Below are 13757 nucleotides of genomic sequence, written 5' to 3'. Positions count from 1 at the left end.
ACCAGCTAATATATGCCTTCCCTCCTCTCGCGTTACTGCCAAGACTTCTTCGCAGGGTAGAGGAGGAAGGAATCCCAGTAATCCTGGTAGCTCCGGACTGGCCTCGTCGAGCTTGGTACGCCGACATGGTCAGAATGGTGGCGGACGTCCCATGGAGACTTCCTCTCAGGGAGGATCTACTGTCTCAGGGACCGATCTTCCATCCTGCTTTACGATCGCTGGCTTTAACGGCCTGGCTATTGAGACCCAGGTGCTGAAGGACAAAGGTTTGTCAGCTTCAGTTATTCCTACTCTAGTTGAAGCAAGGAAAGCGACTTCCAGAAAGATTTATCATCGCACATGGAAGTCCTACATTGCATGGTGTGAACCTTTGGGGTTCCGTCCTCGGTCTTATTCGATTAGTCGAATATTGGCTTTTCTGCAACAAGGGGTTGAGCAGAAACTGGCCTTGAGTACTATCAAGGGTCAGGTCTCAGCATTAGCCATCTTCTTTCAGAAGCCTTTGGCTACTCATTCCTTGGTGCGGAATTTCATCCAGGGGGTGCGACATCTGGCTCCGCCAGTGCACGCGCCGTTACCCCCCTGGGATCTTAATTTAGTGTTGTCGGTTCTTCAGAAACCTCCCTTTGAGAATATTAGGGAGATTCCTCTACCCACGTTGTCCCAGAAGGTGGCCTTCTTGGTGGCTATTACTTCTGCACGCAGGGTGTCAGAACTGGCCGCATTATCTTGTCGTTCACCATATCTGGTGGTTCATAGAGATAAGGTGGTTCTTCATCCGAATCCATCCTTCCTACCAAAAGTGGTTTCAGAATTTCATCTGAATGAAGAAATTGTATTACCTTCCCTGTGTCCTAAGCCCAGTCATCCTCGGGAATTTGCTTTGCACTCCTTGGATGTGGTCCGGGCGATCAGGGTATACTTGAAAACGACAGACTCGTTTCGCAAGACGGATTCACTTTTTGTGATCCCAGATGGACCCAAAAAGGGGTTGCCTGCATCTGCCGCGACCATTTCCAGATGGATCAGACAGACGGTAGTGCAGGCTTATTCTATTAAGGGTCGGGAGCCCCCGTTCCCTGTTAAGGCGCACTCCACTCGGGCACTTAGTGCGTCATGGGCCTTTCGCCATCAGGCGTCAGTGGTCCAGGTGTGCAAGGCGGCTACCTGGTCGTCGGTGCATACCTTCTCTAAACATTATAAAGTTGATGTAATGGCATCGTCTGATGCCTCATTTGGCCGCAAGGTTTTGCAGGCCGCAATTTGAGGAGACCAGTGGTCTACCTCGAGGGTTTTTTTCCGTTGGAAAATTTTTTCTTTAGCCTCATTCTTTGTTTATAATGAGCCTTTAAAACTTCTAGTTTGGCACCGGTTGGGCCTTCTAGATTGGATTTGATTTTGTCAATCCCACCCCTCATTTGTGGCACTGCTTCTGGATGTCCCAGCTCTTGAGAATCAAGAAGACTACGTCTGTCAATGAGCGATAGAGAAAAATGGATTTTTGTAAGAACTTACCGTAAAATCCTTTTCTCTTAAGCTCATTGACAGACGTAGTACCCGCCCCTCTATCATTGAGTTGGGTTGGGTTAAATTCTCTGTACTGCTTTAAACAGAACTGATTCCCTGTAGCAGAGAGAGGGAGGATATACCCTCAGGGACTGCCCCTAGGGTGGAGCCAGAACGTTTTGTCATTCTGCCTAGTCCTACTCCTGCGGAGACAACATAACCCAGCTCTTGAGAATCAAGAAGACTACGTCTGTCAATGAGCTTAAGAGAAAAGGATTTTACGGTAAGTTCTTACAAAAATCCATTTTTTTTTTTTTTTGCTGCGTTTTTCCCACCCCCTCATGCTGACACTGTTTTGGGACGTCCCATTGGTCAAGGAAGATATGGAGCTGTGTCTTTCAATGAACGAAAGAGAAAACTGGAATTTTGTCTTAGTGTAAAATCCTTTTCTCTAATGTTCATTGACGGACACGGCACCCACCCCTCTGTGGCGTTAGGTTATGTATTCTTATGACACTACTTGTTACAAAACTGAGATTCTATTGCAGGAAGTGGGAGTATACTCCCTAAAACTGCCCTATAGGCGTAGTCAATTTTTTTTCAGCCTAGTGTCCTACTCCTGTAGGGTGCAGCATAACCCATCGGTTAAGGAAGATATGGAGCTGTGTCCGTTAATGAACATCAGAGAAAAGGATTTTACGGTAAGACAAAAATATTTTTTTTTATTAACAGATTGGATGTAAGAAGCGATTAGATGATGATATCCTTTAAAGCAGCTGTCCTTAAATGGCGGTCCGCGGTCCGAACATGGACCGAGCTCCTGTCCGGACCATCAGGCCACCAGTGTACAGTGCCACATCCCCACCGCGAACATCCTTGCAACCAATGACATCGCGTGTGCGCCCCACCCCCTGCTGTTTACTGTTTCGCGGCTCCTGAGGTGAGATGCCCCCGTTCCCTGCTGCTCGTCATTTTGCGTCTCTCACTTAGCTGGACGTGAGGTTGTAACGCTCCTGCGTTTTACGTATGATGTGGATTTTCAGCTGCAGAAATATTCCACTTCAGTAGTCATGTAGAGAAACGCTGAGACACCAATCCCAACTCTCAATGACTCATCATGTGTGGATGATCTCAATTCAGCAAGTAAATACACACACTCAATAAGATGTTTCCTAGAGTGACTTATGTATATAGTAACACAGTGATGATAGGCTGAAGAGACAGGTTGGGTAGAGATGGTAGATGACAGACACTTGAAAGGAAATGTTCTTGAAAGTAAGATAGTAGCAGATGGGATGCAGATAGGTTTAGCAATCATGTATGGTAGCAGATGACAGAGTAGCAGGTGGACATACAAGAGAGATCAACCCAGTGCAAGAACAGGTGGTAGTAGGCTCAAGAGCTAGCAATCTTAGATAATGCAGATGTAGTAATAGTCCTTAGTATGCAGAGCTAGATAGTGTAAGCTTTAGTATAAAGGTTATAGAGGTTTCCCCTGTGGGGTACTTATCACTAATAGCAATGTAGCAGAGGAGAGGTTCGGCAAGAGCGGATGATCCGGTAGCGGGATACAGGGATCAGCGCAGCGTGGTTCCGACAGCGAGGTATGCTTGCAAGCATGAGAGCTTCAAGACAGGTTAGCATCAAGGCACAAAGCAGTTTGAACGAACACATGTGAGTGAGAGTCGGCGATCTAAATAGCCATCCAGTCCGGCGCTCAGTGATGACCGCATCAGTCTTAAAGGTGTATGCGCACCTTACCAAAAGAGAATGGTGGGGCACATACACTTATGAAAGAGTAATTAGGGTACCCAAAGGTACCAGAACATTACAGTACCCCCCCCCCCCCTTAAGGCCGGCTCCTGAAGGCCTCTGGAGCTGGTTTGTCTGGGTACTTCGCATGAAAATTGCGGATTAATCTAGAGGCATGTATGTCAGAGGTGTTTAGCCAGGTGTCGTCTTGGGGCCCATAGTTCTTCCATCGAACCAAGTACTGAAGTCTTCCTCTGTGGATACGAGAATCCAGAATCTCTTTTATCTCGTATTCTTCTCCACCTTCAACTTGTACAGGATGAGGAGGTGGGATAGTAGGCCTTATTCCTTGGTCAGGAACATGGGGCTTCAGTAGCGACACATGGGAAATGGATGTATTTTGAGGTCTATTGGCAATGTAAGCTGTACTGCAGCTTTTCCAATAAGTTTCTTGATTGGGAAAGGTCCCAACAACAGAGGTCCAAGCTTTTTGCTAGGGATTTTCAGTCTTAAATTTTTTGTTGAGAGCCAAACGAGGTCCCCGATAGCGTACTGAGGAGAAGGTCTTCTGCGAAGATCATAGTACTTCTTTTGTTGACTATGAGCATGTGCAATGGTAGTATTAAGCAAACCCAGAGAGTCCTTTATTTGGGTAAGATAGTCTGAAGCTACTGGGTTATTTGAAGGAAGGATGCGTGGTGGAAGAATAGAGGGATGAAACCCATAGTTCAAGTAGAACGGACTCTGCTTGGTCTTACTGTGGGTTGCGTTGTTGTAGGCAAATTCTGCCAGAGGGAGAAGATCCACCCAATCATCCTGTTGGTAAGAAGTGTAACAACGTAAATATTGCTCGATGCATTGGTTGACTCTTTCAGTCTGTCCGTTGGTCTGCGGATGGTAAGGAGAAGTGAGCTTCCGCTCGATCCGTAGTATGTGACATAGTTCTTGCCAGAACTTGGAAATAAATTGTGATCCACGGTCAGACAGAAGAGTTTTTGGGATACCATGTAACTTAAAGACCTGTTTCATCAGGAGTTCTGCCGTTTGTTTGGACGAAGGTAGTCTGCGAATAGCAATGAAATGTGCCATTTTTGTCAGATGGTCCACTGACACTAAGATGGTATTAAATCCTTTGGAAGGAGGCAATTCCACTATAAAGTCCCAAGGACACAACTTCCCATGGAGTTTGGGGTATTGGTAGACTGCATAGTAGACCGGATGGTCTCGTAGTGTCAATTTTGGACCTGGCACAGACATTGCATGAAGAGACGAATCTTTGTATAGATGTTTTCATGTCAGGCCACCAGAATTGCCTGGTAATCAGATTAAGAGTCTTTGTCATACCCATATGTCCTGCCATAGGCACATCATGCGATAATTCCAAGATCTTGGTGCGTATGGTAGGTGGTATGTAAAGTTTGTCGTTGTAGTAGAGGAAGCCTTCTGCATCAGTATTTAGTTGTGGTGGGGGTGAATCCAAACTTATACCATGCAAAACCTCTTCCTTCAAGGAACGGACAACTCCAATAATGCGTTTGTGAGGTATTCTAGGAACGGAAGGGATTTCAAAGTAGTTTTCTTCAGTTAGTCGTGATAGTGCATCCGCCTTTTTGTTCTTATCTGCAGGTGTGTAGGTCACTAGGAAGTTAAACCTTAGAAAGAATAGTGACCATCGTACCTGTCGGTGCAAGAGAGTTTTGTTAGTCTGCAGATATTGGAGATTTTTATGGTCCGTGTATATAAGTATTGGTAATTGGGTGCCTTCGAGTAGATGTCGCCAATTCTCCAGAGCCAATTTTATAGCAAGCAGTTCCTTTTCACCCACGGGGTAATTTATCTCTGGACTGCTTAGGGATTTAGAAAAAAAGGCGACTGGATGAAGTGGTGAAGTGTGAGTTGGTCGTTGGGAGAGTATTGCTCCTACTGCCATGTTTGACGCATCTACTTCCAGAATGTATTGGAGGGATGGGTCTGGATGGCGTAGTATGGGAGCAGAAGTAAACCTTGTCTTTAACAGGTGAAAAGCTTTATTTGCTTCATCTGACCATTTGAATGTTTTTTTAATGCTAGTGAGCTGTGTGAGGGGTCTCACAATGGCAGAGAAGTTTCTAATGAACTTCCTGTAGAAATTCGAAAATCCAAGGAATCGCTGTAGCGCCTTGCGTGTGGTTGGTGTAGGCCAATCCTGAATGCAGGATATCTTACTCATGTCCATCTCGATTCCTGTTTTGGATATGATGTAGCCTAGAAACAGTACCTCTTCTTTATGAAACAAGCATTTTTTCAGTTTCACATAAAGGTTGTGTGCAAGCAATCTTGATAATACTAGTCTTACATGTCTTATGTGTTCAGACAGGGATCGTGAATATATAAGTATATCGTCCAGATATACCACAACACAGACATCTAGTAAGTCTCTGAAAATATTGTTTATAAATCGTTGAAAAACTGTAGGGGCGTTGCATAGCCCGACTGGCATTACAAGATATTCGAACAATCCGTATCTGGTTCTGAATGCTGTCTTCCACTCGTGTCCATCACGGATTCGAATGAGATTGTATGCTCCTTTCAGGTCCAATTTTGAAAAATAGGTAGCTCCACGCACCTGCTCAATGAGCTCAGGGATAAGCGGTAGAGGATAGCGATCTTTTATTGTAATAGCATTCAATTGCCTATAGTCGATGATAGGCCTGAGACCTGAGTCCTTATTGCGGACAAAAAAAGAGTCCTGCTGCTGTGGAAGAAGTGGAAGGTCTAATAAAACCTTTTTCCAAATTCTCATCCAAATAGTCTTTGAGATGGGAAAGTTCATCCTGTGAAAGAGGATAAACATGACCGAACGGCAATTTGCTATTTGGGAGTAGATCAATGCTACAATCATAGTCTCGATGGGGAGGTAGTGCTTGAGCATTTTTCTCAAGAAAAACCTCAGAGAGATCCTGATAACATAGTGGTGCAATCTCATCTGTCACCACAGACAGGATCTTCCCGAAAGACGGGAGGTTACACGTACCCTCGCAATAGCAAGAGAGGAAGGTCAGGGTCCGTTCCTTCCAATCTATGGTTGGTTGATGTGTGTGCAACCAGGGAAGTCCCAAAACAATGGGAAAGTGGGGTGAAGGTATTAGATCGAAGGTAGTGGTCTCCATATGAGACCCGTTAGTAGTGACTAGGAGTGCCTGTGTCTGATCAGTGATCGGACCAGAGGATAAAGGAACACCGTTAATAAGACTCACTGAGACAGGTTTAAGTTTAGAAATAATAGCAACTTTATTTAAAGCAGCAAAACGTATGTCAATATAATTTCCACAAGATCCTGTGTCAATCATGGCCTTAGTAGTAATCCTGTTCTGGTCCCACTGTAATGTTAAGCAAACAGAAAGGTAAGGGTTAGTGATTGAAGTTGTCAATCCCCCTAGGAGGACATGTGAACACTCACCCTTCTTTTTGTAGACTAGGGGACAGACGTTTATCTTGTGATCCGGGGATGCACAGTACAAGCAGAGATTATCAGATCGTCTTCTGGCTCTTTCCATAGTTGATAGAGGTGGCCGTATGGTTCCTACCTCCATAGGAACGGGGTCAACTGCCGAAATCCGAGAAGAACTGGATAATGGCATTCCCATTTTCTCAGCCTTTCTTTCTCGTAGTCTTCTATCTATGGTGATACTGAGTTGTATCAATGCATCCAGGGTTTTTGGCAGATCCGCTCGGGCGAGCTCGTCTTTAACGGCCTCTGATAGGCCAAGCCTAAATTGGGTTTTCAGAGATGCATCATTCCATTCTGAATCAAGGGTCCATCTCTTGAATTCTGCGACAAAGTCTTCTACAGGTCTCCCACCTTGTTTCAAGGATCTTAATTGAAGATCGGCAGTACTCTGCCTATTGGGATCATCATATAGGCTAGTGAGTTCTGCTAGAAACAAGGCATAGGAGTTGAGAAGCTGATCGCTTTTCTCAAAAAGAGAGTCTGCCCAGGCCCGAGGATCGCCTGATAGGTAAGAAATAATAGTACAAACCTTAATGTGATCAGTAAGGTAGGTACGGGGTTTTAGCAAGAAAAGTAACTCACATGCGTTTTTAAATTCGCGAAATTTTTTGCGATCGCCTGTAAATACCAAAGGAGGATTTATTTTGGGTTCAGGGGACTGAGCAGTGGTAAGTTGTGTCAGTCTAATTACCTGCTGCGACAGAGCCTGATTGTCTTCTTTTAATTCAGCAAGTGCGTGTATTAACGCAGTTACTTGCTGTTTTAACTGTGTCATCTGAGTGGTTATTTCTGCTGAATCCATTTGTGGTTCGTTCAATCTGTAACGCTCCTGCGTTTTACGTATGATGTGGATTTTCAGCTGCAGAAATATTCCACTTCAGTAGTCATGTAGAGAAACGCTGAGACACCAATCCCAACTCTCAATGACTCATCATGTGTGGATGATCTCAATTCAGCAAGTAAATACACACACTCAATAAGATGTTTCCTAGAGTGACTTATGTATATAGTAACACAGTGATGATAGGCTGAAGAGACAGGTTGGGTAGAAATGGTAGATGACAGACACTTGAAAGGAAATGTTCTTGAAAGTAAGATAGTAGCAGATGGGATGCAGATAGGTTTAGCAATCATGTATGGTAGCAGATGACAGAGTAGCAGGTGGACATACAAGAGAGATCAACCCAGTGCAAGAACAGGTGGTAGTAGGCTCAAGAGCTAGCAATCTTAGATAATGCAGATGTAGTAATAGTCCTTAGTATGCAGAGCTAGATAGTGTAAGCCTTAGTATAAAGGTTATAGAGGTTTCCCCTGTGGGGTACTTATCACTAATAGCAATGTAGCAGAGGAGAGGTTCGGCAAGAGCGGATGATCCGGTAGCGGGATACAGGGATCAGCGCAGCGTGGTTCCGACAGCGAGGTATGCTTGCAAGCATGAGAGCTTCAAGACAGGTTAGCATCAAGGCACAAAGCAGTTTGAACGAACACATGTGATTGAGAACCGGCGATCTAAATAGCCATCCAGTCCGGCGCTCAGTGATGACAGCATCAGTCTTAAAGGTGTATGCGCACCTTACCAAAAAAAAATGGTGGGGCGCATACACTTATGAAAGAGTAATTAGGGTACCCAAAGGTACCAGAACATTACAGAGGTATGATGTTATATGCATGTCCCGTCTCCTTCAGCAGGACTCTCAGCGCAGCTCATGAACCCTGTAGCTCACAGTGTGGGCACATTTAATGTAAGGTTCACTCAGATGGGCACAACAAAATGTGCCCATCAGAGTGCCCCCTAACATAAATGTACCCATCAGAGTGCACCTTAATATAAATGTACCCATCAGAGTGCCCCTTAAAGTAAAATAAGGGGCATGCTGATGGGCAAATTTTATTTTAATGGGGCATGCTGATGGGCACATATGTTAGGACACACTGATGGGCACATGTTATGTTAAGGGGGCACTCTGATGGGGACACCTGATGTAAGGTGGCCCTCTGATGGGGACACCTGATGAAAAGGGGCACTGTGATGTTCACACCTGATGTGATGGGGTCACCTGATGTAAAGGAGCACTCTGATAATGGCATCTAATGTAGGGGGCACTCTGATGGGGAAAAATGATGTAAGGCGGAAAACTGATGGGAGACACCAGATGTAAGGGGGCTTCTGATGAAGAAACCTGATGTAACTGGGCACTTTGACGTGAATACCTGATGTAAGGGGGCACTCTGATGGGGACAACTTGTATAAGAGGGTGAAGTGTGAAAGGTGCGCTGATTATGGACTGTGTAAAGCAGCAACTCTAGATCCAAGTAGTGGAATAATATGTGAGAACAATAAATCAAGTGCGCTAGACACATAAAAAAGTGTTCTGCATTTAAGAAACACTGTATAATGCTAAATACACAAACAAATTGTGCAATATACAATAAGGTGAAAACCAAACAATAAATCTGCTAAAAATAATGTGACAGTGCACAAATTTGGTACAAGTGAACAATAAATACAAAGTGGAAAAAGGTCCACGTGAAATAACCAAAGCCCGTGACAAATGTGGCACAAAAGTGCACAAAAATACAAAAGTAAGTAACAAAGTTTAAGTGAAAACTGCAGATGTCCGGGAAAAACCAAACGAAGCAGGTGATATTGCCAGTGACAGCCAGAAAACACTAAGAAGTGCCTGATGTCCCACCACCAGTGTAGTTTTACTTTTTACCAGAAATCTATGAAAAAGGGCATATGTGCAACCGGATCCAATACGCAAACTACGTGCTGGGGAGAGGGACAGATGAGAATCCTCCCACACCTTCCTATGCACAGGAGGTAGGTGAGCCTCTTACCAGATATTCAAACTGTAAGAACCTTAAGGAATTCCCAAACTGAAAGTATATTCCTTCCTCTTATCCAGATGGTGTAATGGACCGGTTTTCCCTGCTAGTCTTGACTACTCTTGATCCTCCTCTGTTGCCACTTCCAGCAATGTCTCCTCTCTACTTCCTCCTGACTCACCTCTGACCTGGGGGTTTGGGAATTCCTTAAGGTTCTTACAGTTTGAATATCTGGTAAGAGGCTCACCTACCTCCTGTGCATAGGAAGGTGTGGGAGGATTCTCATCTGTCCCTCTCCCCAGCACGTGGTTTGTGTATTGGATCTGGTTGCACATATGCCCTTATTCATAGATTTCTGGTAAGAAGTAAAACTACACTGATGGTGGGACATCAGGCACTTCTTATTTGTGCACTGTCACATTATTTTTAGCAGATTTGTTGTTTGGTTTTCACCTTATTATATATTGCACAATTTGTTTGTTTGTGTATTTAGCATTATACAGTGTTTCTTATATAAGATGGTACTTTGACAGTGGCAACTGATTCATGGGGGTAGTCTGATGGGGGAACCCAATGTAATGACTTACTCTGGTAGGGGCACCTGATATAAGGAGGAACACAGTTAGGGACATTTACATTTACAGAGTATTACCAGAGTGTGTGGAGGAAACGGTAAGAAAAGCGTGGCTTGCGCCCAAAAAAAGGAAAAATTATGTGTACAATCTTTCATTGTACAAACTTATGATTCGGACCTCGGCGGAAACATTTTTTAGTGACCGGACCTCCTTGAATTTTAATTCACTACACCTGCTTTAAAGCATAGGAGGCACTTGATGGGCTTTTCACATTACTGTTATTTATGTAGTCATTAAGAGTATTTTTCCTTTTTCAGAACCAAAGACTGGATTTGATATTGCATTCCAAATGCTGGATACTGATGGAAATGAACAGGTAGAGAAGAGAGAATTTTTCATGGTAAGCATTTACTTTAAAACCAGTACCTCTCCAATATTACTGAGCCCCTGTGATCCTTCTTATTGCTATGGTTATTAGAGTTCTGTCTTCAGTGATCGAAGTGCAGTGAACGTAAACTGGGATTGCTTACTATGTGCTCTTTACACATTGCTAAGTCTCTTTTTTTCTAACCCTGATTAGTGAAATCGTGTTGATATCCCCTTCTTGATAGCTTTTGGGGTATAAATATGGAAGTCTCCATTGCTGACTTTTTTTGAAGGTGTAATAAATGCTCCCATATTTATATCCTGACAGGTTCTCTATAAGGCAGAGTAACAAAATAATTACCTTTTTAAATATAATTTACTTTTAATTCTTTATGCCTATAAAGGCTTTTTTCAGTACCCTTTCTGTGCTGAACAACAGATTTTCACATTTTGTTGTTGCCGTTGTGATATTTGGGAGGTTTCACACAAATGTACAGTGAGTTCCAGTGAGTTCAAAACCAGCCACCAAATATGTTTCAGGGCTTTATGGCCCACTTTTCTTCCTAAGAAAGTAAAAATTTCTTTCAGGGCTTTTACTATCACTTCAAACACAAATGTGAAATCGCATCAAGCCTTCTGGCTTCCTCTTGCAACATCACTTCTCAGGCCCCAAGCTTAGGCCTTTGGTTTGTCCTTCAGAGCACATTACACAGCACCGGTGTGCTCACATATAAAACTCTTTCTCTTGTATCTCTCTTCTCTTGCACTCCTGCAGCTCCCAGCTTCACTGGCCCACGCTTTGGCTTCTGGGCAGGGACCTCCTGTCTCCCAGGGGAACCCCAAACTACTGTCAGGCCCTCGATTATGAAGGATGTGGACACCTGCATACAATTGCTGGTCTTTGGTAATACCTGGACACAGGGTTAGGGCTCATTCACACCTGCATCAATATCCTTCATTTAAGAGGCATTTAGGCAGCATTTTAAAGCATCAAAACTGCCCTTCAATGCCTGCCATTAATATTACAGTAGGCACTGCACAGTGCAGTACACACAGGAGCAGTGGTGTTAAAAATTAACCAAAAGAACAATTTTCTCCACTCATAATAGCCATTCTGGAGCCTCTCAATCTGCATCTTTGAGAACCTTGCATGCCATTTACCTTCTTTTACACCGTGGCAGGGACCAGAACTGTCATACTATGTAGGGCAGCCTTTTTCAACCAGGGTGCCAAGGCACACTGGGGTGCCTTGAGGTTCCTTTGCCTTGGCAAATGCCTAAAAATTGCCCAAAAATGTATACAAGTCAGCAGATAGATGAAGCCTCCCTTTTAGTTATGCAAAACCATAGGTTTTCATTGTACATCATTATGACCCTACAGCCACTGGCATCCTAACAACCAAATATGTCCTCAGTTTTGATAAGAAGGGTGTTCAACGTGAGAAATTGAGGGAGAAGAGAAACATAGGAATACTAGTCGGTACAAGTGAGCAAAAGTGTATTCGCTTTATAGGAATAAATCACCTCTAATGTTGGGTGTCCTGGGTGTGTTGATGCTGCCACATTATGTAAAACTAATAGAATCGTTTTTTACATTTTAGAATGGGGTGCCTTGAGACTGTTTGTAATTTTAAAGGGTGCCTCGAGTAAAAAAAAAAGGTTGAGAAACACTGATGTAGGGCATGGGTGCTCAACTTGTGGCCCTCCAGCTGTTGCAGAACTACAAGTCCCATGATGTATTGCAAGCCGCTGACAGTTACAAGCATGACCCCCAAAGGCAGAGCCCTGATGGGACTTGTAGTTCTGCAACATGTTAAGCACATGATGTAGGAAATATTGGCACAAAAAGATACTGGGGGGAATTTGATAAAGCATTTACAACACTTTTCTGGTGGTATGGTCCCTACTATGGAACCTAATTCAGAAAAGCATTGCAACAGTTTCTGTAAGAGTACTGATTTGCAACCGATTTAGGTAGTTCCTATCACCGCCACTTTAAGAACCTGTCGCTAAGGCTGTGAAAGATTCAAAAAGAATTACTGCCAGTTCATACATAATGAAACTGGAGGTAATTCACACTAACTCCATGCTGGCGTAGGACAGGCCAGAGTTATTGGGGGAGAGGGGTTTGATGCTTAAATTCTATACATTTAAAACTTGTTGAACTTTTTTTTTAACATTTAAACTATTATTTAGAAGTTTTTATGATTGTCTAAAAATACTGCATTTGCTTTATTAATATTCTTATAATACAGGTTCTATATAGTGTAAACAGTTTGTGCTGCGCTGTGCAGTATAAAGTTAGACTGTACAATTACAGTTCAATACAGAAGAAATAGGAGGGCCCTGCTCATGGAGCTTGCAATCTAAAGAGAGTGGGAGGAGGCACAAAAAGGTAATAGCTGCAGGGCATGATCTGTTGGAGGTGGCTGAAGTACAGTTTTGAGGTGGGGTGGGGTGAGCTTCCCTGAATAAATTAGTTTTAAGGGTCGCTTAAGGCAGACAGGGTAGGAGCTTACCTGCCATATTGGGGTAGGGAGTTCCACAGGATGAGAGAGGTTCTGGAGAAATCCTAGAGGCGAGAATGGGAGGAGGTAACATGGGATCTAGAGAGCATGATGTCATGGTATGAGCGGAGAGGACAATTTGGGTGATGTCTGTAAATGAGGATGGTGATATACCTGGGAGCAGTGTTGTGGATGGCTTTGTATTTTGGGCTAGTAGAAGCCAGTGAAAGGATTGGCAGAGGGGGCAGCAGCCATGGATCGGTTAGTAAAGTTAAGCAACATCATTCATTAGAGACTAAAGGGGGATAGCCTGTGTAAAGGTAGGCCAGTGAGGAGGGAGCTGCAGTAGTCAAGGCAGGAGATAACCAGGGAGTGAATATGTTGTTTCTCTTACGTCCTCCGACAGTCGCCACCCACTCATACAGTCTTCACAAATGGGGTATTGACTTCCTCTCCTTAGGAGTAGCTAGGCAAAAGACTTGTTAAAACAAAAGCATTTCCATAGACACACCCATGGGGACTGTCCCACTGGTCCAATACCCCTCCTGCAATAGCCATCTCAACTCAGTTTGTCTTCTGCCTAGTTCAGGAGTAGTCAGGCTTCCCTGTGCTGGGGCTACAGTCTCAGCCTTCTTCTTCCATTTTATAATTTTATTTTCTGAAAAGTTTTTTTATTTTTTCTTTGCTTTGCTAGCTGTTTATTTTGTCAGCTTTTAGTTAGTCGGCTCTTCGG

At 43.8% G+C, this 13757-nt stretch overlaps 1 protein-coding gene across 1 annotated transcript in view; it reads left to right on the top strand.

Moving 5' to 3' along the window:
• The window catches only part of LOC309547510 (calcium uptake protein 2, mitochondrial-like), a 215572-nt gene that overhangs the window by 80654 nt on the left and 121161 nt on the right, over positions 1 to 13757 (top strand). The window contains exon 3 of the mRNA XM_082247379.1: positions 10470 to 10552. Coding sequence (XP_082103505.1) covers positions 10470 to 10552 — 83 coding nt within the window. The remainder of the gene's footprint in view (positions 1 to 10469; positions 10553 to 13757) is intronic.

This window comes from Pelophylax lessonae, assembly GCF_965119305.1.
Source record: "Pelophylax lessonae genome assembly, chromosome: 2".
Lineage (NCBI taxonomy): Eukaryota > Metazoa > Chordata > Amphibia > Anura > Ranidae > Pelophylax > Pelophylax lessonae.
Note: the sequence above shows the minus strand (reverse complement) of the source record. Positions and strands in the feature narration are given on the sequence as shown.